Genomic DNA, 24,592 nt, shown 5'->3' on the forward strand with positions numbered 1-24,592 from the left:
TGTTCAGGACTTAAACCTTGAGGACGGGCTTGTTCTTGGCGTCCTTCTCCTTCTCGTCATTCCAGATGTTGATGTCCCACTTGGGCTTGTCTGGACATTGTCAGTACGATGCATTCTCAACTCCGTCAAATTCCAGGACAAAGACTTACAGGTCATGGGCACATTGTAGCGCTGGGGCTGCTCGCCAATCTTGGCAATCTCCTTGACGGCCTCGTCGTCGAGCTCAATCTCCTGGAAGTTGGCGTGGATGCGCGAAGGGGTGACGGACTTGGGGATGACGCTGCGTCCGCCAATCTGGGCCCAGGCGAGAATGACCTGGGCGGGAGTGACCTCGGTGCCCTTGGCCTTGCCGAGGCGGTCGGCGACGGCCTTGATCTCGGGGGTGTTGATGAGAAGGGGAAAGCCAAAGTTGTTATTGCCAAAGGCAGAGTAGGCGGTGATGTGGATGTTCTTCTTGTCGCAGTACTCGTTCAGGTCCTTCTGGTCCAGCTTGGGGTGACGCTCAATCTGGTTGACAGCGGGGACCTGGCCGACGTCGTTGCTGACGGTCTCGAGCTGCTCGATGGTGAAGTTAGAGACGCCGACGGTGCGGACCTTGGTCTTGGGGAGCTTGGTCATGGCTAGAAGGAGGGTCAGTACGCATGTTTCATGAGATTTTGGGACCAATTGACGTACCCCTCCATGTGTCGGACAGAGAGACACCCTGGTCGAGGGCGACCTGGCTGTCATCGCCTTGGGCAAGGGGGAAGAGGGAGTCGCCGGCGGGGAAGGCAACGGGCCAGTGGATGAGGTAGAGCTAGCGAAGATGTTAGTCCATTGTTCTTGCACTCTCAGCTCTCGTGACGGAACGTACGTCAAGGTAGTCGAGCTCGAGCTCGGCCAGGGTCTCGTCGAGAGCCTTCTCGACCTCCTCGGGGCGGTGGCGGTTGTTCCACAGCTTGGAGGTGATGAAGATGTCCTCGCGCTTGAGGCCAGGGATCTCTTTGTAGGCCTGCTTGATGCCCTCGGCGACCTCCTTCTGGTTCTGGTAGATCAGGGCCAGATCGAGGTGACGGTAGCCAGCCTTGAGGGCCTCGAAGATGCCACGGCCGACCTCGCCAGGGGCGGACTGCCAGGTACCGTATCCCAGGGTGGGGATGGTGGCGCCGGAGGAGAGAGTAGCGGTCTTGCGGAGAGACATGTTGGCGGTTTGTTCTGGTATTTTCGGAAAAGCAGCGTTTGTGTCTGAGTTGATTGATGGGGTAGAGGTTGGGAAGAGGGCGTCGAGGCTGCGCGGGGCCTATTTAACTTATGAGCGCATCGCCAACTCTTCGCGCGCAAGCAGGAGCGACTGGAGCTAGGCGGTTGCTGCCCCGCCACCAAGGCCCATACGCCATGGCGGCGATGAGGGGTAATCATGGATGGATGATGATAGAATCTTTGGTCGCCCCAAGCAACGGTTTTCGCTCCAATGACGCGCACCTCGCAGACGGGCGCCTTGCGAAAAATGGACGTGGCGTGCTCTAGAAGCCTGGAGAGGCTGGTGGAGGGTCCATTTCTCTGGGGCACCCTCGCCCGCCGTGTGGGTTTCATCACTCTGGTGTGGGTTTGTGACGATTCGGGAGGGTCGGCTGGAGTCGTGGGAAGCTTGGAGCTGCCTGCCCGCGTCGTCGTTTGTTCGAAACCAAGTTCCTCGCGAGGGCTATCGTGGATGAAGAGGTCGGATGATTTTCGTGTCGAAGTCTCGGAGGAAGAATCTGGCGGGGTTTCGACGAGAGGGATTGGCTTGCGCCCTGTGATTTTCCTTTCAACTTCTGGCCTCTCTGCAAGCTCAGCGCACCTCCTCGAAACGCATGATAGACATCATGCTGCCCACATGTGACGACAACTAGCCAGACAGCCAAGCCAGGCACGTCTGTCCACGTTTGGCGCTCGAATCAGAACCAGGCTTCGGCAAGTGCTTAGTGGTGGAAAACGGAAGCTGGCTAGCAGTTGGGAGATTCGCGTTTGAAACCCCCATTCCTTGCTATGCTATGTGTGCATAATGGAGACAATTGTGGACAAACGACGTTCTACTGAGGATTAGCTGACTTGTCTTGTATCAATGAGTGGCGATACCATGCAGGCGCGAGGCACAGGGCATGCTGCTGGAATTCAGTATAGGGTAGCTTATTGGGTGCCCATTTCGCACTAACAGATAATGGCGCGTTCGGTCCTATTATCTGTTAGCGTGCTCTGAAGCGTCAGTGACCAGCCTTGGCTGACGGACAGAACTTGCAATGGACGACTTGTCGTCTTTTGGCATGGCTTGATTTCGCTTTAATGCTCAATTGAGTCGCTGTATATGTAGAGATTCACTTTTGCCACTGGACGAGTCTTGGACCTACGCAGGTACATATGTGCAAGACTTGAGACGCGGGTGGATTCGGGCGTCCGTTTGCGGCGTGATTTAAATCAGAAAGCCGGGAATCAAAGTCATTGGACAGCTTCTCGTAGACACATCCGGAATGGGGAATTTTTCGGGCCTGAAATGTCATTCCAGACTGGCAGAGATTTTCCCAAGAATGACCTGATCTGATAAAAATTCTTGAGCGGGTACGCGGCTAGGCGGACAAAAATACACCATCAGCTCCCACGCCAGACACGTGGATGAGAACGCACTTGAAACAACCCTCAAGGGTATTAAGAAGCTTGGAAAAAATCTTTGAGACTCCTGTGAGACTTTCATCTTCAACATCGAGCTGAAATACGACTGCGATGATGGTATTTCGAGAAACGACGGCCCAACAGGCTCGACGACGCGCGCCAGACGATTCTGTCGGCATCACGCCACAGCTGCGCGTGGCCCCCGGTTATCTAAAAGATCTCCGGGTCCTCGGTGCGAGGACAGGCAAATATTGCGGGCTTTCGAGCTTTGCGCTGGCGCGGCTCGAAATCGCAATGTCGATTTAATACCTCCCCTGGTCCCCCCCTCGCTGGTGCCTGTCTTACTTCTCTTCCTCTCCCTATCCCCTTCTCGTGACCTCAACCGCCTTCGCTACACCACCGGTTCTCCTATCCCCTCTTTGAGAGTGTCATGGGTCTCGTCGTCTGCTAGTGACCACGATCATCTAGTCAGATACTCCTCCCTCGCCGGAAGAGCCAAGATGGCGGATTCCTCCACCATCGCAGCAGGCGTGCCGCCCACGGACGCCCACTACCAAGCCAAGTCCACCAGCGACGCGCCTGGCAATTATGGCCATCATGAACCAAAGACGGCCGCTGATGTTGTGCGCGACCTCAAGTCCCCCGGCGTCGTCCGTGTCGAGGCGCTGGCCAAGGTCATGACCTTGAAGGACCGCATCATCATCTTCATTGGCGTCTTCCTCGTCGCCTACGCCTACGGCCTCGACGGTACCATCCGGGGCACGCTCCAGCCCACGGCCACCAGTTCCATGGGATCGCACTCCCTCACATCCACCGTCAACGTCATCCGGGCCGTCATTGGCGCCGGTATCCAGCCCGCCGCTGGCAAGATGGCGGACGTCTTTGGCCGTGTCGAGCTACTCCTCATCTCGTGCTTCTTCTACGTCCTCGGCACCATCATCGAGGCTGTCGCGCCAGACGTCGTCACCCTCGCCGCCGGCACCGGCGTCTACACCATTGGCTACACCATGGTCATCCTCCTCGTCGAGGTCATCATCGCCGACATCACCTCCACGCGCTCGCGCGTCTTCTTCTCCTACGTGCCCGCTCTGCCCTTCATCATCAACACCTGGGCCGGCGGCAGCATCGTCGCCTCCGTCCTCAAGACCGCGACCTGGCGCTGGGGCTACGGCATGTGGTGCATCATCTACCCCGTCTGCACCCTGCCCCTCATCATCCAGCTCGTCATCGTCGGCCGCCGCGCCAGGCGCCAGGGCCTCCTCGACAATTACAAGTCGTCCTTCCAGCTCCTGGGCGCCAAGAACTTTGCCCTCGAGCTTTTCTGGCTGCTCGATGTCGTCGGCATCCTCCTCCTGGTCGCCACCTTTGCCCTCATCCTCGTCCCCTTTACCCTCGCCGAGGAGGCGGGCGGTCAGGCCCAGTGGGCGACGGCGCGTGTCCTGGCACCCCTCGTCGTCGGCGTCGCCTGCGTCCCCGTCTTCGTCTTCTGGCAGCTCAGGGCGCCTCACCCCCTCATCCCCTTCCGCCTCATGAAGGACCGCAGCGTCTGGTCGCCCTGCATGATCGCCGTCATGCTCAACTTTGCCTGGACAATGCAGGGCGACTTCCTGTACACGGTCCTCGTCGTCGCCTTTGACTTTAGCGTCGCCGACGCCACACGCATCTCCAGCCTGTACTCCTTCACCAGCGTCATCGTCGGGCCCCTGTTGGGCTTGATCGTCATCAAGGTCCGCCGTCTCAAATGGTTCATCGTCGCCGGCACAAGCCTGTTCATGGTGGCTTTTGGTCTTCTCATCCACTACAGAGGCAGCACCTCCCCGGGAGACGGACGCGCCGGTGTCATTGGAGCCCAGGTCGTCCTCGGCTTCGCGGGTGGCATGTTCCCCTATCCCGCGCAGGCCTCGCTGCAGGTCACCTTGCAGCACGAGCATCTCGCCGTCATGACCGGCACCTACCTGGCCATGTACAACATCGGCTCAGCCCTAGGCAACACCGTGTCGGGCGCCATCTGGCGACAGACCCTGCCGGGCTACCTGGAGAAGAATGTGCAGGATCAGAGCGTCGCGGCCTCTGCATTCTCCGAGCCCCTGAACATCATCGCCCAGTATCCCATGGGCACTCCGGAGCGCCAGGGCATCATCGCCTCGTACCGTCAAACGCAGCGGCTGCTCACCATTACCGGCATCTGCCTCTGTGTTCCACTGATTGGGTTTGCGGCCGCCCTGCGAAACCCCAGGCTCAACCACGACCAGACGCTGGCCAAGGAGTCGGATGACGAGAGCGAGCTGGGTGACCGTGCTGCTAGTGAGACGAGCCCGACCAAGGGGGTCAACGAGAACCCTGTGCGTGCGGTGTCAGAATAGGTAGTAGGTCACGAGGGGTTTTGCGTGAATTCGAGCTCGAATAGTGATTCACGTCGTACCTAATACAATCTGTTCCTTGCCACACACAAAGCAATTTTATAACTTGCGCAAGCTCGGTGGCACAAAGTCCATGTCCTTGGGGGTTCCCTTGAACGGCCCATGACGGGCAGAGGGTCTTCTAGATGTGAGTCTAATAATTGCAGTACGACGCTGGCTGGCCTGGTTCTGCTGTGCCGCGAGCTGAAAGAGAGTGCATCACCATTCGTGGCTTGACTTGCGATCCAGCCGAGTCCGACATGCGTCCCATGCATTGAGCCCAACCACAGGCACGATACGAACGGCCAGAGCTGCATAGGCGGCCGAATTTTGATGGTATTAATATACCAGTGAGCCAGGCTCTCACTCAACCAGGTCGATCATGGCGAAAAATACACCCGTCATCACGAGATTCTGCTATCGTCTCAGCCAAAAGAAAATAGAATGTCAGCCTTGTCGGCCACTCATCGCTCAGTGCCAGCGTGCTTCTACGTAGTATAGCGATTTCTGCATGAGCGTTGCATTGGATTGAGCTGAAAAACTGCTTGTCAATAATGCTACCATCTTGCATGCGCCAATGTCTCGCGCTCTTGGCTCGTGTTGATGTGATGAAGGTACGCAGTGGCCTTGGACGCCCAGAACTGTCGTATATAAGAACCCGAGGCGCTGGACCTGACGCTGGCCGCTCACAACCGCGCTCGTTCATTCTGACATTGACCTAGTCAGAGAAAACTTGTAGAATGATCGACATGCTATCCATTTATGCACTTCTCTCCGCCATTGCTGGCCTTGCGGCTGCCATTCCGACTGCGTCAAATCAAGGGCGAGCAACGGAGCTGGAAGCTCGTCAAGACCGTCGGTGTGGTATCGAATTCAATCGCAGCTGCCCCGAAGGTCAATGCTGCTCCAGCGGAGGGTACGTCGTCCGCCTTTTTTCATAACGGTGCCTGACCATACAGGTGGTGCGGCGTTGAATATGCGCACTGCAGAGCTCCCATATGCCAAATCGACTTTGGCCCAGCATGCGATGCAAATATCCGTCCTGAAGGCCCCGACACCAAGGACATTGCTCGTCCCAAGGTCGGCAACGTGCCGTACGGCAAGGGCGTGTACACTTGCAACACTAACGGCGTTGTCGCCCTGACGTTCGACGATGGTCCCTGGGAGAACACAGAGTACCTCCTCGACCTGCTTGCTGTGCGTACCGTCCTGGACCCCGTCAAGGTCATCCTCTCTGACTAGAGTAGCAATACGACGCAAAGGCGACCTTCTTTGTCGTCGGCCGCAACATGGGCAAGGGCGCCATGAATGATCCCTCGACGCCTTGGCCCGCGCTCATCCGCCGCATGATCGACGAGGGCCACCAGATCGGCAGCCACACCTGGTCCCACCAGAAGCTCACCGAGATCACCGCCGCCCAGTTCCAGAACCAGATGATTTTCAACGAGATTGCCCTGGCCGACTTGCTGGGCTACTTCCCCACGTACATGCGCCCTCCGCACTCGATGAGCGACGCGACGACCGACGCATGGCTCGCGGATCTGGGGTACCACGTCACGTACTTTGACCTCAACACGCTCGGGTACGAGAACGACGACGCCACGCTCATCCAGAACTCCAAGGACATTTGGGACAGGCGCGTCGAGCCGCTCGATCCGGCCAGCGCGAGCGTCCTCCACATCGAGCACGATCCGCTGTACCAGACGGTGCACAACTTGACAGAGTACGTGCTGCAGTCGCTAGTGCGCAACGACTTTCGCTCTGTGCCGGTGGGCGAGTGTCTCGGTGATCCGAGGGAGAACTGGTATCGCAAGGTATGAGCTTCCCTTTCTTGCTGTACTCGTTTCGCGCGTAGAACACACTGTTCCTAGATAAAGAGCCAGCATGTGGCGTGGTTGCCTCGATCCGGGGTATCGATTTGTCGTAATCGCGATCTTGTTCTAACGAGAGATTAAATAGGTCGATACGGGATGCAAAGCGAAGCGCCAAGCGCCAAATGACGGGACCTAAACATCGAGCTGAGTTTCTGGGAGTTGGTTGCTTCACTCAGGTTGCTTCGAAATTACAAGGCTCGTGGGCTTGTTTTTTAGCTGTCGATTAACTCATAGTAAGGCAGTAATTGGCACTCCACGTGCGTGCAATCGCGCGCTCGTCTCCACGCTCGCTCTGCATAATGTCTCAACTCTAACTTCCCCCCTCCGCCTGTGGTATCATTGCTCGTAATTATCGTCGTGTTTTCGCTTGCGTGCGAAGATAAATCAATCGAAAACACCTCAGCAGCAGCTCTTGTAGAATCGGCACGATCCGTCGCAGCAGTCAAATCCGCAGTTCAGACCTCCACCGCGAAGCGACATCTCGGGTTGGCTCTCAGCATTGGGACGCGGTTCAGACATCTGCAAAGGTCAGCCAGCTAGCTTGGGTATTTGTTGAGGCGTTATGGGCTTCGACGCACGGGCTGGCGCGTCACAACGCCGGTGCGCTGGTCCTGCGCGCCCATGGGCTGCTGTTGCTTGGGCTGTTGGGTGGTCGTCTGAGGCATCGTGGTGTGGATTCGAAAAGCAGGGCTATTCGTCCTCGGGACGTGGTCTCTCGTATGTAGTAATCAAGGTAGGGAAGATCAAGGCGCAGGTCTCGTGGAAAGAAATGCTCATGGGCGTATTCGGTTAATAGTTCATTGCATCTCAGCCGCAGCTGAGAAAGGCGCGTGTGTCTGGGCCCCAAGTCCCCTTATCGTGGCGTCTGGTCCCTCTCCAGCTCTCACCGCCTGCCCACCGTGTACGTACAGGAATCAATTCGCTAATTACCTTCTCTGTACTCCGTACACGTGCGACGGCAGCGAGCTGGTGCAGGGGTTGCATGTCGCCAGTGGCGCCCGCATCGTGGAGAGTTAGGCTGACTGCTGGTGACGGACGAGATTGGGTAGGCGTCACACTTCGCGGGGATGGGCTACTGGTAGATCGTTTCAATGGTCATTATCTTTACCTTAATTCATGCCGCATGCCAGCCTCCAATGCGCCTTTGACGACAACGAGTCAGCCATCTTTTGAATACCGCAGCAGACACTGATATCATCCGTCTATCTCATCCGCTATATGCAACTCCGCCCTACTCGTCCTCTTCCGCCTCTTCATCCGACTCCTCTTTCCCGTTGGCAACGACCGCCGGCGGCGCCTCTGGTGCAGAGCCGCCCTCCGTTTCCAACTTCAGCCACGCGTCCCACTCGGGGAAGAGGTCCTCGTCCTCGTCCGGAAGTCCGATCAGCTTGGAGACCCTGGCCTTCTTGTTCTTCTCCAGGTTCTCCTTCCATTGTTTCGCCAGCGAAGTCGTCAAGCTTGGCTTGTATGTCTGCGAGAAGAGAACGGCCTCGGCCAGACGTCCGGTCTTGCTCAGTAGCTGCGTGCACTGGTCGGCGTCGCCCAGCAGCCAGTAGCTGGAGAAGGCCACGTTGTGCGCGCCAACTTCCTCGGCCTGCTTGGCCAGTGCGAGGAGACCATCGCGGTCACCTGTCGAGGAGTGTAGCAGGAGCAGCGAGCCCAGATCTTTAGCCCTGGTGAAGCACTTGGCCGCCAGAGCGACGTCCCATCCAGCCAGGGCCGCATCACCGACAGTCTTCCACTTGTGCTCAGCATCCACCTCCTCGGCCTGCTCGAGGGCAATGTCCAGGCGGTTCAGGCCCAACGCCAGCTCGAATTTGTGCTCGGAATCTGTCGCCACCTCGAGAGCCATTTCCTTGTGTCCTTGCCCCTCCAAGAAGCGCGCAATCTTGTTCATCTGGTCGGCAGGGATCGTCGGAAGCAGCTCGGCCGCAGTCTCCATGTCTTCACGCAGCACCAAGGTCTGGTACTCGAGAACCGGCAGCGACAGAGCGAACGAGGTGACGTTGACGTCCTTATCAGCAAGGTAGATACGCGAGTCGCGCTGAATGTAGCCCAGAATGTACATGGGCTTGTCGAAGTGCGACACAGTGTACGTCTGGTCGCCGACGAGGTAGTTGAGACGGTTCGTGCTGTTTGTGTAGATGAAGCAGTCGCCCACCCACTCACCAGTGCGCACGCTATGTTGTTAGCAAGAGCTCCGTACCACATGAGTCGGCAAACATACCTTTCGCTGATGTCTGTGATAACCTCAAACGCCGCCTCGACACCGTCCTCCTCGATCTGACCGGCTTGCGCAGCCTCGACGTACGCCTCGCGGGAGAAGCGCAGCACGTAGAAAGAGTCTTCGCACGCAATGGTCACGAGCTCGCCGCTGTCGGACCAGTAGACCTGCTTCGGCTCTACCTCAATCCTGCGCACCAGACCACCAGTCGCCCAGTCGAAGAAAGAGACACCACCCTGGCCAGTCACACCCAGGAGAACACCGCCGGTGAGGCCATCGGCCTGGAACCCGACATCGAGCCCTCCGCTCTTTTCCACAAAGTTCTTGTACACCTTGACGCTCATGGAAGACTCGCGAATGGCAAAGTCGTTGCTGTTCTCCTTGGACGCCCAAACAAAGTCGAGAGCTGAGCCGAACGCCTTGTTGCGCCATGCGAGAGCAGTGTAAATGATGTACTCGCCATCACCGCAAACCGAGACAAATCGACCGTTCGGGGAGTGGAGGAGTGTTTGCGGGTAGACTTCGCAGGTGCCGAGATCTTTGGTCGGCAGACTGATGGGCTCGTTGTCCTTGATGGAGGCATCTACGCAGTCAGCATTTGGCTCATCCAGGCGCTTATTTGGCACTCACCTCCGCCTTTGATGATCGAGGACACAACCTCATTGTGTCTGGCCCAGATGAGCTTGCCAGAGGAGTCCATGGACACAGCAGGCTCCTCGCGACCAAGCTTGACGACGACTGCACCATCGTCGAAACCAACCGCGATGCCCTGCTTGCCCTTTTGATATGAGACGCACCAAGCGCGCTCCAGGCTGTAATTGAGTGATTGCTCAAAGCGGTATGTGTTGGCGTGCCAGATGCGGATGGTACCATCTTCGGAACCGGAGATGATGACTGGCAGCTCGGGGTGATAGCAAGCAAAAGAAACGTTGCTTGTGTGGCCCTCGAGGGTGGCGATCAGGGACTTGGTTGTGTAGTCCCAGATTTTGACCGTCCGATCGTCCGAGGTGGTGAGGATGTAGGGCTTGTCTGAGTGAGGGTAGTAGTCGACGTGGTTGACACCCTTGGTCTCGTGGGCTTCGAGGGTGAAGTTGGCTGTTGGCGAGCCGAGACTCCAGATCTTGACGGTTCGGTCCAAGCAAGCTGACGCAAACGTGTTGGTGTCCTTGGGGTTGATGGACAACCCCATGACATAGTGGCTGTGGCCCTCAAAGACACGCACACATTTCCATCCCTTCTCCCAGTCCCAGAGCTTAATGGTCATGTCATCGGAGGCGGTCAGCACGAAGGGCTGCGTGGGGTGGACGGCAATGGCTCGAATGTAGTCGGGATGCGCCTCGAACGAAGTGATCTTCTCCGATGTGTTGTAGTTGTACACGCGCATCTGGAAGTCGTCAGAGCCGCAGACGATCCAGTTCTTGCGAGCAATAAATCGACCCGCGCGGACGGGGACGTCTGTCAGCTCAAAGGTCTTGACAATCTGTTGCGTTTCGTAGGACCAGATGTAGACGTGGCCTAGAGGGCGTCAGTAGGTGTCTCCACGGAGCGATGCATTCCCAATCGTACCGCTGTACAGCGTTGTGAGGATCCATGGCTCTTGAGGATGGAAGTCAATTCCCTTCACTCGCTCGCTGCGAGCGTACAGCTGACGCTAATTGACAATGTTAGCAACCGTGGTTGAGCACCTCCCAAGGCTCGAATGGCGGGGCAATTTCCATGCGAGCAGGGTCGCGGAGGCATTACCTTGACGTCGAGCCTCATGGTGAGCGCCTGGTTTATCTGATACTATCGAGTCGATGCTGAGCGTTCAATGTGCGCCGAAGATGTCGCGAGAGCTTGCGGGCTGGTCAGTCTCCCGGCACAGGGGCGCTTGGAGGCCAGCTGGCTCGATTCGGTCAGGGGCGGATCGGCGTCGCGAAGACCGAGGTTTGTGGAGAGCAACACGGATCGCAAGAATCCTGCAATTGCCTTGCCGTTGAGTTCGTCGCCAAGCTTGGAAGTCCCGTCGCAAGCTTCAAGGCTGTGGTTGAGTCCAGAAATGGTAGATGTGGCCGCACCGGTGCCAGTTGACCGACGGTGATTGTCACGGTTGACAGTGAGTGGGGCATCTCGAGCTTGGTGATTGGGCCATAGCTCGTGGTACAGAGCGTGCCTCGATGCTGAGCCAGGCACGTGATTTGGACTCGGACTGTCATCTGGTTTTCAAAATACCTTGCCTGACAACACTTCCCATGCAGAACTTGCTGTGTAAAGACGAGGTGTCACGATTATAGGTAAGAACCTTTTGACCGGCAAGGGCAATTTGGGAACAAGGTGAAGCTTTGTTATTGTAACGTCGTAGTCGCAAAATGTGAGCAACTCGCATGACAAGGTTCAACTCTAATCCTCAAGCAACGAGCAAAGTATCACACAAGTCCCAAGATATGTAAAAATGACTACGTGGACAGTTGTACGAGAAATAACCTACGGCTCTTATCATTTCGGATCAGTATGTCCTATTTCGTGGCTATTTTGCGAGCCATCTGTGAATCCAACACTACGGTTTAGGGTAGGCTACTAGCAGACGGGCCTGTTAACGTAAACAGGCGTTAATTAGACCTCAAACGTCGTCAGCGATGATGTCCATGGAGTACCTTGCTGTCACATATCAAGATTCACCCTCTCATTAGTACGGGATCAGTGCTTTTGGTGCTCTTGAACACCGCACGGCGTGCCTGCGCCTCAACACAGCCCGAAAGTCGAGTGGGGCTGAAAGCATGGCTAATCCGTGGCACCTTATCGAGTCGCCCTTATCAGGCTGGCCTCGCAGTCGCTGCTACCCCTAGAACTCCGCCTTCCCGTCCCTTGAAACCAGGAGTGCGGAGCATTTTGTCCCTCGGTCTGGCAGCAACATTCATCAACGTCAATATTTTTGAGCAAATCGCACAGCATTGAGACTCTGCGTCAGCACCAGACGCGTGAGAATATCCTCCTTTTGTCTTTCAACACATCTCCTTTTGCGGCGCTCACCCTCATCAACGCATCGTGCAAACTGCGGGGTCGACAAGGGCAGTTCGAGGCCAATCAAAAAGCGCACTGTCTCCTTACCAATCCGCCTACCCCATCATCCGCCTCCAGTCTCGAGTGGTGACCTCAATTCCAACCTCGACAGACTGCAGTGGTGTGCAATACCACATTGCCGTTGTTGCGAACCGACGAGAGGGTTCCAGTGCTGTCCGGCGGCCAGATCACTCTTTGGGCAACCTGCAGGTACTGACGACGAAATAGCCACCCTGATCAGCAACGGCTACGTGGACTGTGTTGACCGACTTCCCCCCCTCTCGCTGCTATATTCTTAGCTCGAACACCCTTGGAGTTTGACTGGTCTGGAACCTGAAACATCCGCCACGGTTCTACTACGACTTGTATAACACCATGTCTTGGAAACTCACCAAGAGTAAGAAGCGGAACCAGTGAAGCGGGTCGACCGGGAGCTGACATGGACAGAGCTCAAGGAAACCCATTTGGGGCCCTTGAGCGCCTTCTCGCGATCGCCGTCGACCTCGACAATCACAGACAAGGAGAAGGACACCCAGCGAGCCAGTACAGAAGCCACGACGCCCACACATGAAAGCGCCATAGGTAGGCACCAATGACTGGCCTGCGACAGCATTCCAAAGCTAACCCTCGACAGCTGCCTCCGAAGCCATGACCCAGGCACCTGTCATCAAGCCTCCGAAACCCGGTATTCTCGTCGTTACAATTCACGAAGGCCAAGGCTTTGCCCTACCCGACCAACATCGCAATGCCTTTGCCTCGCAGCACCAAGGCTCGCTGTCATCAAGCCATGCCGTTAGCGCGGCTGGCTCAGTACGGCCTGGCTCGTCACAGCGTGGACCCGGCTCCTACATGAACACCTCCAACCGGCCCCAGTCGTCGGCTGGCGGGTTCAGCGGCATTCCCACCAACCACGGGCGTATTTCAGGGAAATACATGCCCTACGCGCTGCTTGATTTCGACAAGGTGCAAGTCTTTGTCAACTCGGTAGACGGCACCCCGGAGAACCCTTTATGGGCCGGAGGCAACACACAATACAAGTTCGACGTGTCAAGAGTCACCGAGCTCGTGCTCCATCTGTACATGCGCAACCCGAGTGCGCCTCCTGGATCCGGCCGTAGCCAGGACATCTTCCTCGGTGTAGCGCGGGTCAACCCCCGATTCGAGGAGCGCCAGGTCTACAGCGAGGATTCGAAAACGAGCAAGAAGGACCGGGAGAAGGCGCTGGCTGAGTGGCAGCAACAAGGCGAAGGACAGAGCGGCGTGGAGTGGGTCGACGTCCAGTACGGCTCGGGCAAGATCAAGATTGGTGTCGAGTACGTCGAGAATAGGGCTGGCAAGCTCAAGATTGAAGACTTTGAGCTGCTCAAGGTCGTCGGCAAGGGCAGTTTCGGCAAGGTCATGCAGGTCAGGAAAAAGGACACAAGCCGGATCTACGCTCTGAAGACCATCCGCAAGGCGCACATCATTTCGCGCTCCGAGGTGGCTCATACGTTGGCGGAGCGTTCGGTCCTCGCACAGATCAACAACCCCTTCATCGTCCCTCTCAAGTTCAGCTTCCAGTCACCAGAGAAGCTGTACTTTGTCCTCGCTTTTGTCAACGGTGGCGAGCTTTTCCACCACCTTCAGAAGGAGCATCGCTTTGACGTGAATCGCTCACGATTCTACACCGCAGAGCTCCTGTGCGCCCTGGAGTGTCTCCACGGATTCAGCGTCATCTACCGTGACTTGAAGCCTGAGAACATCCTACTTGACTACCAGGGTCACATCGCCCTGTGTGACTTTGGTCTTTGCAAACTGGACATGAAGGATGAAGACAGGACTAACACATTCTGTGGTACTCCCGAGTACTTGGCCCCAGAACTCTTGATGGGCAAGGGCTACAAGAAGACTGTGGATTGGTGGACTCTGGGCGTCTTGCTATACGAAATGTTGACGGGATTGCCGCCCTTCTACGACGAGAACACCAACGAGATGTACCGCAAGATCCTGTCGGAGCCTCTGCACTTTTCTGACGTGGTCCCACCGGCAGCTAAGGATCTGCTCACCAAGCTTCTGAACAGAGATCCCGACCAGCGCCTTGGTGCGAATGGCTCCGCAGAGATCAAGGCGCATCCGTTCTTCCACGCCATAGATTGGCGAAAGCTGCTGCAGCGCAAGTATGAGCCAACATTCAAACCTAGCGTGGTATGTCCCTTCCCCTTGACCAAGTCTGATGCGTGAGCGAAGAGACTGACATTTGCTAGGCGGATGCGCTCGACACGGCCAACTTTGACCCCGTCTTCACATCAGAAGCCCCACAAGATTCATACGTCGATGGACCCATGCTCTCACAGACCATGCAGAATCAGTTCCAGGGCTTCAGCTACAACAGACCCATTGCTGGGCTCGGCGACGCCGGTGGCAGCGTCAAAGATCCATCCTTCGCGAGCAGCATGCGGGACAACCGATAGAACGAGGCAGCAACACATCCAGGGAAGGATTGAGGAGAACCGAGGCAACTCATCGCAGGTCGTTTGGGAACCTTGGAGGATGTGTCTGTTCCAGAAGCATAAAGGGACTGCATCAACGGAGCAAGTTGCGAAGCAAGTACTGTAGCACTGCGATTGTACGTAGAGTCAACCGAGGCGTTGTCTGTTTCACTGCGTTACGCTTCCTTCTATGGCATTGTATCGACTTGCTGAGCGAGACCTGACTACCATGGTGTGAGCAATCAGAGTCATGTTCCGCCTGTTAAGATACGTCGGATGATGCGGCTGTTGCTGGCACCGAATAATAATAGCGCGCATTCGGGGTATAGTCCGTACCAGGAGCTGACATTGAGCTGAGTCTTGAGATCCAGGCATGTCCCAGTTGCCCCGCCCCCACCTGAAAGTCGGTTACGGGCCAATGCAGTCCGTACCACCCTGAGCTATCTGGACCTCCGACATCAACACCTCGTCATTTTTATCCCCTCTTCCGTCTTTCCGCAAGTCCCTTCCATCTTCGTTCTGGCAAGAATTCTCACCCTGTCTTGACATTGATCCATTGCGAGCTATCCGAATCCTAGGTACGTCCCATAGCTTACCATGGCAGCTATTCCAAAGTAGTGATGGCATCATGTCATGCCCCGCCTTCGTCAGAGCTCCTCTGGCAAGCCGGCCATCCTTCTCCATGTGTGCGCGACGAGGCACTTCAAAGCACTCCGAACGCGCCAGATTTTGGAAGAGCTCTGCTTACATATTCTCCAGCCTTTCGTCAAAATGGCCCCCGCCAACACCCTCCCTGCCTGGTCCGAGCTCCAGTCGCACCGCGATGGCGTGAGCAAGAACTTTGTCCTCAAAGAGGCCTTTTCTTCCGACCCCGACCGCTTCAACCGCTTCACGCGAACCTTTGCCCCCGGAAAGGATGTCTCGGCCGATATCCTGTTCGACTTCTCCAAGAACTTTATCAGCGACGAGACCCTCGACCTCCTCGTCAAGCTTGCCGACCAAGCCGGCGTTGAGCGCAAGCGTGATGCCCTCTTCCGTGGCGACAAGATCAACTTTACAGAGAACCGCGCCGTTTTCCACCCCGCCCTGCGCAACACTGGCGGGTGGGAGATGAAGGTGGATGGCCAGGATGTCATGAACTGCCCCGATGGCGTCAATGATGTCCTCCAGCACATGAAGGAGTTCTCCGAGCAGGTCCGCAGCGGCGAGTGGAAAGGATACACCGGCAAGAAGCTGACGACCATTGTCAACATTGGTATCGGTGGCTCTGACCTGGGTCCTGTCATGGTCACCGAGGCCCTCAAATACTACGGTGCCAGGGACATGACTCTGCACTTTGTCTCCAACATTGACGGCACCCACATGGCCGAGGCTCTCGCTGCCTCTGACCCAGAGACCACCCTTTTCCTCGTTGCCTCCAAGACCTTCACCACCGCCGAGACCACTACCAACGCCAACACAGCCAAGACATGGTTCCTCGAGAAGACGGATGGCAAGGGCGATATCACCAAGCACTTTGTTGCTCTGTCTACGAACGAGTCCGAGGTCACCAAGTTTGGCATTGACGCCAAGAACATGTTTGGCTTTGAGAGCTGGGTTGGCGGCCGCTACTCTGTCTGGAGCGCCATTGGTCTCAGCGTCGCCCTTTACATTGGCTTCGACAACTTCCACAAGTTCCTTAGCGGTGCCCATGCCATGGACAAGCACTTCCGCGAGACTCCCCTCAAGGAGAACATCCCCGTCCTGGGTGGTCTTTTGAGCGTGTGGTACTCGGACTTTTTCCACGCCCAGACTCACCTGGTCGCTCCGTATGTCAATGATGCTGCACCCCGTTTGCCGTGATTTGCTGACATTTGTAGCTTCGACCAATATCTGCACCGCTTCCCTGCCTACCTCCAGCAGCTGTCCATGGAGTCCAACGGAAAGTCCATCACTTCTGACGGTTCCTCCGCCAAGTACTCGACTGGACCTATCCTCTTTGGAGAGCCATGCACGAACGCTCAGCACTCTTTCTTCCAGCTCGTGCACCAGGGTACCAAGCTGATCCCCACGGACTTCATCTTGGCCGCCAAGTCCCACAACCCCATCTCTGACAACCTCCACCAGAAGATGCTGGCGTCCAACTACTTTGCCCAGGCTGAGGCCCTCATGGTCGGCAAGACTGACGAGGAGGTCAAGGCTGAGGGCACTCCCGACGATCTGGTACCCCACAAGCGCTTCCTGGGCAACCGCCCTACCACATCCATTCTCGTGAGCGATGTCATTGGTCCCGCCGAGCTCGGTGCTCTGATTGTCTACTACGAGCACCTCACCTTTGTGGAGGGCGCTGTTTGGGACATCAACAGCTTCGACCAGTGGGGTGTCGAGCTGGGCAAGGTTCTGGCCAAGAAGATTCTGAAGGAGTTGGACGAGGAGGGTAACGGCGAGGGACACGATGCCTCCACTGGTGGACTCATTGGTGCTTTCAAGAAGTACTCCAAGATTTGAAGGGAAAGTAATGTCAAAACGGGTACATAGCACCCTTGAAGGAACATGATTACAATGGAAGCTTGATTCCAAATCTCGCCAACTCGCTTACTAATTACTACATACGGACGGCCTGAGGCCCTCCTTGATGCACAATTTGCAAAGAAACAAGAGTCCAGCTGTCACAATTGTGAGCCTGTGAGGTAGATAGATGGCTTGGACATACTTGTAGATTGATACTATTGTCATGTGTGGGGTTGCCTAGACGAGCATCAACCACGTGGGTGTTGAACATTTCGTGGTCCAGTCTGCTCCTCTCGTCTCTCGTCAAGTTCAACGGTCCGCACACCGACGACGACGTCACAAAACGGGACCCTGCTGGCTCCGTCTTGATTCTGGTGGGGTGGAGGGGTCGAAGGCCGCCGAATCATCTCGCTCAGCAGGGCAAACGTCGACCAGTGGGCCATGCAGTAAGAAACGCTAGGATTGTGGGCAGAACGGTGAGCAGGGCCACATCATCGGTGAGGTCACTGAGCGTCTGCGATGTGATCTGATCGTGTGTGAGGATTGAAGAGAGGCCGGACTTTATGTCCCGTAAGAAAGGAGAGAAACAGTGGCTCAAAGCGAACTATTTCTGTTGAACAAGAGACATGTGTGCCACTGCGATCACGATGTACAGAGCAGAGCCAATCACCATTTCGATGTAGGCGATGGCCAGCGATCCGAAGTTGATGAGACTTGTCGACGATGACAAAAACACATCACGCTGAAGGGAGTTTCTCCGGAGTAAGATGCAGGTTTAGTTTATCCATTCCGCTTAATTTTCAAATCACCGATCTCAGAGCCGGCTTCTTCGGTCGCTCGCAATGATCGGGTTTTTGTGGGCAATATCGAAGCTGTCTGTACTAATACGTAGAGGGGACCATGGGTTCCGACATGCGTTCTTAACTTCTTATAAACTTGTAATCATGTTCATGCTCGCGCATGCTTTGACGGTTTCACCAAAGCGGGCGGTGGCAGGACGCAGGACCCTACAGTACTAGTAATTTATTAGTGGGAGCGCAGCTGGCTGGGGAAACGCGGAGATTTTGAATTTATGGGTCGGCAATCGCGGTAGCCTGGTAGGCAAACTGGCAAAGTCGCTACGGATAATGAACTGCAACAAATCTTCTCATGTACGTATAAGGGGTAATAAAGGCAAGACAGGGGCAATGATAGGGACGTGTGCGGGCTGCGCACGGAACTGGAGTCCATGGTCCAAGGGAAGCTGGCCACGATGTATCGGCAGCCGCGTAACGCGGTACGACTACGAAAATATTCAGCCGGCCTGCCTGTGCAGCATCGTGAAGAGCTTCGTTCGAATGCTGTGTCAAGCATGGCGCCATGGGTTCTTGGCACATGAGCGGTTGGGATCCACAAATCACCGTCGAGTGACGGCTGCGCATTGGTCGACTCCTGTTGAAAGGGTTGCTGCGCGCGTCTCCAGTCCCAGGAAAAGATCGTGATGCAGGGTGGGCTGTGTGGCCAGCGTAGGTACTCCGTCAGGCACCATCGCGGCATATTATCGTGAACAGCGACATTGTCGGTGGATCTGCTCATGGCGACGACAAAAAGCCGGCCCGACCATCCATATGAAGTTGGGTAAGGCCGGCGACAATGCTGGAGCGCTATCCATTGACAAAAAGCGACGACCGCCAAAGAAAAAAAGGGGATGGACTGGATCTTGGATCGTGAGCGGAATCATTGATGTCATTGTCAACGACCAAAACGGTCAGTCGGAAGACGCGGGGCAGTAACGAACAGTGAGTGACTATTACCTATGGCATCACAGATTCATCACAGCATGTGTCATGCGGAGAACTGCCCAGCCCGTGCTGTACGGTAATCGAGCACTGTCACAGGCAGTACCAGCGCAACGAGTGGGCGCAGATGCTGTGCGGCTGCCTGCACGTCCAGCCTGTAACAAAGCCGCCTGCCCGTGCGGTCAGATGGCCGTGATCCACAGGGGTACGATCAGGGGCAGCGTCGCAGCGACTGGACGCCCGTCCGCAGCAGAAGTATGCGAAGACGCGGATGCAATCACCGCAACATCGACAAAAGGCGCATGTTGATGCCAAAATTTAGAAATACCGCATGTAGAGTCAAACAGACATCAGGGGCGATAACAAGCCCATCATTTGAGTGGCAATTCCGACTACAATCTTGTTGTTCCTGGCGCGGGACCAGCGACCAACGGGTTGCGACTGGAGGGGCAGGAGTGACACGGAACACAAGTGGGGGCCATGACACAGTCCAATACGGTGACCCGCCGTAATCGCACCTCGGGGCGCTAGGCTGATTGCGGCAGACGCGGGAAAAAGGAACCAGGCTCGAGAATGACGCTGCATCTCTGAAATGACGCCAAAAGACCTGGCGAAAGGGCAGGTTCACGATGGCTGCGCAAGGAGTGGGCCACCCTTTCGTCAACGACAATCATCGCTCTTGCCAATTGACTTTCTATCGCCCGATTGCCGTCCCATACCTACAGTAGTAGTATTTAAGGTTGCGACCCCCCTCACTGTCCATAGACTTTTCCCATAGCTATCCACCGTTCTTCCTTCCAAAGCAAAACGTTGACCGTTTCCTACACCCAAACCATTCACACGCATTCTGGTCCTCCTGTTGCAATCATGGGCATGAAAGCTGTTCACTTTGGCGCCGGCAACATCGGCCGCGGCTTTGTTGCTTGCTTCTTGCACAACTCTGGCTACGAGGTCATCTTTGCTGATGTCGCCGATGCCCTCATCGACAAGATCAACGCTACGCCATCCTACAAGGTGATTGAGGTTGGCACCGAGGGCACAACCGAGAACACCATCACCAACTACCGCGCAATCAACTCCAAGACCCACGAGTCTGACCTCATCGACGAGATCAGCCAAGCCGACATTGTCACTTGCTCGGTCGGCCCCAACATTCTCAAGTTCATCGCTCCCGTCATTGCCAAGGGCATTGACCGTCGCCCGGAGGGTACCACCCCTCTCCACGTCATTGCCTGCGAGAACGCCATTGGCGCCACCGACACCCTCGCCGAATTCATCAAGGACCCCAAGAACACTGCCGAGGACCGTCTCGAAGACCACCATCTCCGCGCTCGCTACGCCAACTCGGCCATCGACCGCATCGTGCCCGCTCAAGACCCCGATGCTGGCCTCGACGTGACGCTCGAAAAGTTCTTTGAATGGGTCGTCGAGAAGACTCCCTTTGAGGATGTTGGCATCCCAGCGATCAAGGGCATCAACTGGGTTGACAACCTGGCCCCGTACATCGAGCGCAAGCTGTTCACTGTCAACACCGGCCACGCCACCGCTGCTTACCACGGATACAACCGTCGCAAGCGCACCGTCTACGACGCTCTGCAAGATAAGGACATCATGGCGGAGGTCAGGGGTGCTCTCAACGAGACCAAGAACCTGATTGTCTCCAAGCACGAGATTGAGGAGGATGCACAGACTGCCTATGTCGACAAGATCGTCAAGCGCATTGGCAACCCCCATCTTGAGGATGCCGTTGAGCGTGTTGGCCGCGCTCCTCTCCGCAAACTGTCCCGCAAGGAGCGCTTCATCGGCCCTGCCGCCGAGCTCGCTGAGATGGGCGAGTCCATCAAGTACCTCCTTGACGCTATTGAGATGGCTTTCCGCTTCCAAAATTACGATGAGGACGAGGAGTCCAAGGAGCTGGCCAAGATCATGAGCGAAAACGGCCCCGAGGATGTTGTCTCCAAGGTCTGCAGTGTGCAGTCGAACGAGAAGATCTACCCTCAGCTCGTCGAGGTGGTGAAACGCGTCCAGGCCGATAGCCGTGAGGATTGACTAAAGGGCCAGAAACCCCGCGCGAAGATGTAGGAGAAGGTCATATGAGACATGAGACATTACGACTGGCGTTCAAATGATGAGTTATTAGCTTTGGGATTCAAATGATATAGCACGGCGTTGGTGGACCATTGGATGCCTTGTTCCAAGGGAAAGAAATATAAACATTTCACATTCTATATATTCGTTCCTCATCCCATGTCTTCTTGAGAAATGGCGGGCAGTATTCCACGACAATTCATTCCAGGTTGCCGGCACCTACTGTCATGTGCGCATGCACACCGTCCGCCTTATCACGCCTGCGCTTTGACCGTATCCGTACCTTGTTCGACGTCTCCGACCAGGACGATATCTCTGGGGATCCTCAAGACGTTGGGGTCAAGCTTGATGATCTTCGCGCCTGGATTCAGAAGGTTTGTCGTTAGGAAGAACCCGAGTCCTACAGCGTTGAAGTCGATGGAAGGCCGCAGGCCGCTCATCCACTCCTCTCGCTTCTTGTGAATGGCGTCCGGAGGGCTCGCAGACACAAAGTTGTTCATCGCAGTTGAGGCTCGGTCGAACCAATCTCCATCCGCGTCTCTGGGACTTGTATTGATATCCCAGAGTGTATGGAGGTCATCCGTATTGATGTCAAAGGTAAAATTCTTGTCGGTCACCTGGATGTGAAGGCCAAGATCCTTGTGCAATTTGTACTGGGTTCTCATCTGTCGGCAGATGTCAGTAGAGACTCCAATCTTCCGAGCAATTGTGATCCACTTACATTCTCCTCCATGAATAGGATATGGTTGCCAAAGGCTTCGGGGCGTTCGTGCCTGGACGTGTCCTTCCACTTGTTGTCTACGCTGAATTCCCAGTCCACCTTGGCCACAGGTGCAGAGTCTGTGTTCTATACCACTGTTAGTATTTGAACCTATAGTCCCAGGGAGTATTAGTGCATGTGCTTGCCTTTTGATACAGCTTGAAGTTCACGGGATATCCCTGTGTTTGAGGTAACAGTCAGCTAATGTTGTTGGGGGGTGCGGCCATGGTTATGTTACCTTGAGATCTGCGTACCACCCATCGATCCAGAGACGACACTCGTAGACCTTGCCCTTATAATCATAGTACGTGGTGCCGACTGACCATGTCTGCTGATATCTGGCAGAAAATGATATGCCACCCTCTTTGTTGGCCATGATACTTTCGACAGTGAATTCGCCATTCTTCTCCAGACCAGGCTTGAGCATTGCTTCGTATGCCAGGTGAGGATTGATCAGAATTGATGCGGTGTAGCCTGCTGGGAGGGGGCTGATTCCATGCTTCGTCCACGATCCTATCCAACGGCCTTGCAAGTCCATCTGAGTCCCGGAGTTGGACCCCGAGAGGGTTTGGATGAAGAGAGAAAGCGCGGCCCCCTCCTGGAGATCCGTTTTGAAAGTCGCGAAGCGAAAGCTGACGGGTGTGAGGTCCGCCGTGACTGCCCCGTTGTACTCCGGGATGTTCTTGATGGTGGCCATGGCGTATTCAAGAATATCAATCTTGTCTGACCCATCCTTGAAGTAGGAGTTTGCAACGCCGCGGAAGATGTTTGTCTGCGCGTAAGCCAACTCATAAACCTCGTCGTCATCGCTCTTCTTTTGCACGTTGCAGGAGACGTCCACCTTCAAGGCTGTTTCGCCCATTGGAAAATCCAAAACCACCCAGGCATTTTCAAAGTCCTTATCAGTCGGCTTTGTGTTGTCCTCCCGAAACACAACTGTCTTCTGGGAAGACAAAACAGGAACAGAGAGTGTATCAGCGTTTGCGACCTTGCCCTCTTGCTTAGGCTGCATGATAGCATCATACTTGCCCACGACGGAACCGAGTCTGATCCCAGAGAGCCTGACGTCGAATGGGTTCGGAACGTCGAGCTGTTTCTTTCTCTCGCCGATCTTCGTCTTCTCCTTGTTCGACTTCTGATAATAGATGTTTTCCACCGGTAGGACCAGGTTCACAGAAGGCTCGGTTGTGCCACCGAACTCAACGCGCGGGGGTCCTAGCTCCATCGTTCTCCAGGAATATCTGTACATTCCCGTCTCGTCATCATATGAGCTTTGATGGACTTCGATGGTGGTCAACATGTTGCGGTTGGAGTCCTTTGCATACCGTGTAAGTCGGAGATGATACGTTGGAAGAAGAATATCTTGGTGCGTACCTGTCTCGCCTTCTCCCACTTTCGCCGGAGAATATCATTGATCTCCTTTTCGGAGTAAGTGACCACAATGTCCCAGCCAAGAGTGTAGCCGTCAGCTGCTTCTTCGATACCAGTCTTACTCATCTCACCAATCATCCTATCCAATCCCGCCTTTCTCTGCGCAGCGTCAGGAGCCATGATGTGTGAGGCGACTGGGGGTTCGTGTGGGGAGAGTGGTCAAGGGAGGGATTATGATCAACGCCAACAAGTAGGATTATGCACGGGAGTAAGAGATGTGATTTGCAGCGGTTTGGGGTGATCACCCAGCCGTATTTGTACTTTAGATTAGATACGAAAGAGACTGACCAATCTCAACAGTCCTGCAGCGTTCACGCATGATACGATGGTCTCCAATGAAGCTGAGACTTGCGGTATGGTTGGCTTCGAGCCTTCGACACATTGCCGAAGACCGTGGCCGGGCTGTCAAAGTGTCGGCCTCGCCGAGCTGAACGAGCCATCTTTGGCACCCAAGTGTCAACGAGTGCTTTCCAAGGTTCAACATCACCGGGCGACGGCATATGGCACTTTCCCATAGTTCAAACGAAACCATCCCCCCTCTGAAGACAAGACATGGGTAAATGATGCGGGGCGGCTGAAGGAACTGGAACTACTGAAACGCCACCGCTCTACTCTGGGTCAAGCGCTTCAAAACTGCTTGCTGAGATTGAGATATTGATAAGAAAAGGTGAGCATTCATGTTGGAAGCTTGTCGGAACAGGCTTCGACCGCGGCTGAGTAGGAGCACAAGGGCAGGACCCCAACCTGCGGGTTGGTGGCTGAGGGAGGCCCAGACGGGCCGGGGCGCGGGTCCGGCATCGACCCCCTCTTCCCGCACGCCAACCACCGCACACTATCTAATTATTATCGCACGTGGCTGAAAGGCTTGGGGGATGCCAGACGAATGAGGTGAGCTGAATGCTTCGGGACTTGCGCATTGTTCTTCCAAGGTCTGGACTGTAGACCCCAACTTGAATCAGATCCCCGGAAATATAGCGGGGCAACAGGAACGTAGCTGCGCTCAAACAGGGAGCTGAAAACTATTGAAATTGAACATCACAATATATGCACGCGCGCCTCGTGAGCGCGAAAGGCCTAGAACTATGAACAATGTTTGATAGTGCCATGCCCCGTCTCCAGGCACGATGGATGGATGGAAATCAGCCCTCAGGCTTACAAGTGTGCTCGTGTCGCCCCAGGGCCCAGACGACCATTGAGCGAGGGCCTCTCCTGTTATCCTCACTCAATCTGAGGTGGTTAAATCATATCTCCATTTCTGCTCCAAGTCCTCTTCAACGTCAAATATTCCACTTTGCTGCATTTGCCATGGGTCCATCTATCTTCCAGACGAGGTTTCACCAGAAGATCGAGTCCAAAGGCTCCATCACCATCTTGTCCGCTGCTGACGATGGTGTGAGCCTTGGGCATCAAACTCAG

At 55.5% G+C, this 24,592-nt stretch overlaps 9 protein-coding genes across 9 annotated transcripts; 5 read left to right on the plus strand and 4 right to left on the minus strand.

The window, feature by feature from the left end:
* Window positions 1–10: 10 nt before the first annotated feature.
* F5Z01DRAFT_627176 (NADP-dependent oxidoreductase domain-containing protein) lies at window positions 11–1,180 on the minus strand (the record flags this gene model as incomplete). Its single annotated transcript, XM_046261527.1, has 4 exons — window positions 11–90; window positions 150–620; window positions 676–796; window positions 854–1,180. The coding sequence occupies 4 exons, from the start codon at window positions 1,178–1,180 to the stop codon at window positions 11–13; spliced, it is 999 nt and encodes a 332-aa protein (XP_046115565.1).
* A 1,945-nt stretch (window positions 1,181–3,125) lies between these two features.
* F5Z01DRAFT_683221 (major facilitator superfamily domain-containing protein) lies at window positions 3,126–4,988 on the plus strand (the record flags this gene model as incomplete). Its single annotated transcript, XM_046265831.1, has 2 exons — window positions 3,126–3,155; window positions 3,234–4,988. The coding sequence occupies 2 exons, from the start codon at window positions 3,126–3,128 to the stop codon at window positions 4,986–4,988; spliced, it is 1,785 nt and encodes a 594-aa protein (XP_046115566.1).
* A 785-nt stretch (window positions 4,989–5,773) lies between these two features.
* Window positions 5,774–6,844, plus strand: F5Z01DRAFT_627250 (putative chitin deacetylase; the record flags this gene model as incomplete). The annotated part of the gene is made up of 3 exons (XM_046261533.1): window positions 5,774–5,940; window positions 5,984–6,221; window positions 6,272–6,844. The coding sequence occupies 3 exons, from the start codon at window positions 5,774–5,776 to the stop codon at window positions 6,842–6,844; spliced, it is 978 nt and encodes a 325-aa protein (XP_046115567.1).
* Window positions 6,845–7,070: 226 nt separating this feature from the next.
* Window positions 7,071–7,839, minus strand: F5Z01DRAFT_273733 (uncharacterized protein). The gene is made up of 2 exons (XM_046258703.1): window positions 7,477–7,839; window positions 7,071–7,417 (listed from the first exon to the last, which is right to left on the minus strand). The coding sequence occupies exons 1-2, from the start codon at window positions 7,561–7,563 to the stop codon at window positions 7,298–7,300; spliced, it is 207 nt and encodes a 68-aa protein (XP_046115568.1). The 5' UTR covers window positions 7,564–7,839; the 3' UTR covers window positions 7,071–7,297.
* Window positions 7,840–8,129: 290 nt separating this feature from the next.
* F5Z01DRAFT_676834 (coatomer beta) lies at window positions 8,130–10,883 on the minus strand (the record flags this gene model as incomplete). Its single annotated transcript, XM_046265291.1, has 5 exons — window positions 8,130–9,078; window positions 9,126–9,705; window positions 9,753–10,637; window positions 10,689–10,773; window positions 10,866–10,883. The coding sequence occupies 5 exons, from the start codon at window positions 10,881–10,883 to the stop codon at window positions 8,130–8,132; spliced, it is 2,517 nt and encodes an 838-aa protein (XP_046115569.1).
* Window positions 10,884–12,536: 1,653 nt separating this feature from the next.
* F5Z01DRAFT_627374 (kinase-like domain-containing protein) lies at window positions 12,537–14,611 on the plus strand (the record flags this gene model as incomplete). The annotated part of the gene is made up of 4 exons (XM_046261538.1): window positions 12,537–12,558; window positions 12,609–12,743; window positions 12,796–14,345; window positions 14,405–14,611. The coding sequence occupies 4 exons, from the start codon at window positions 12,537–12,539 to the stop codon at window positions 14,609–14,611; spliced, it is 1,914 nt and encodes a 637-aa protein (XP_046115570.1).
* A 789-nt stretch (window positions 14,612–15,400) lies between these two features.
* On the plus strand, window positions 15,401–17,116 carry F5Z01DRAFT_676836 (glucose-6-phosphate isomerase; the record flags this gene model as incomplete). The annotated part of the gene is made up of 2 exons (XM_046265292.1): window positions 15,401–16,437; window positions 16,489–17,116. The coding sequence occupies 2 exons, from the start codon at window positions 15,401–15,403 to the stop codon at window positions 17,114–17,116; spliced, it is 1,665 nt and encodes a 554-aa protein (XP_046115571.1).
* Window positions 17,117–19,485: 2,369 nt separating this feature from the next.
* F5Z01DRAFT_275201 (mannitol-1-phosphate 5-dehydrogenase) lies at window positions 19,486–21,250 on the plus strand. The gene has a single exon (XM_046258707.1). The coding sequence runs from the start codon at window positions 19,765–19,767 to the stop codon at window positions 20,944–20,946; it is 1,182 nt and encodes a 393-aa protein (XP_046115572.1). The 5' UTR covers window positions 19,486–19,764; the 3' UTR covers window positions 20,947–21,250.
* F5Z01DRAFT_692057 (uncharacterized protein) lies at window positions 20,883–23,296 on the minus strand (the record flags this gene model as incomplete). Its single annotated transcript, XM_046266175.1, has 4 exons — window positions 20,883–21,650; window positions 21,707–21,832; window positions 21,984–23,060; window positions 23,120–23,296. 4 exons carry the CDS (start codon window positions 23,294–23,296, stop codon window positions 21,240–21,242), a joined length of 1,791 nt encoding a protein of 596 aa, XP_046115573.1. The 3' UTR covers window positions 20,883–21,239.
* Window positions 23,297–24,592: the final 1,296 nt, after the last annotated feature.

Source organism: Emericellopsis atlantica, assembly GCF_019669845.1.
Source record: "Emericellopsis atlantica unplaced genomic scaffold F5Z01scaffold_26, whole genome shotgun sequence".
In the NCBI taxonomy this organism is placed as follows: Eukaryota; Fungi; Ascomycota; class Sordariomycetes; order Hypocreales; family Bionectriaceae; genus Emericellopsis; species Emericellopsis atlantica.

Coding starts and splice junctions, on each gene's coding strand:
- F5Z01DRAFT_273733 (XM_046258703.1), bottom strand. CDS start 7,563: ATGCCTCAGACGACCACCCAACAGCCCAAGCAACAGCAGCCCATGGGC. Junction 7,418..7,476: donor GCGTTGTGACGCGCCAGCCC/GTGCGTCGAAGC, acceptor TGACCTTTGCAG/ATGTCTGAACCGCGTCCCAA.
- F5Z01DRAFT_275201 (XM_046258707.1), top strand. CDS start 19,765: ATGGGCATGAAAGCTGTTCACTTTGGCGCCGGCAACATCGGCCGCGGC.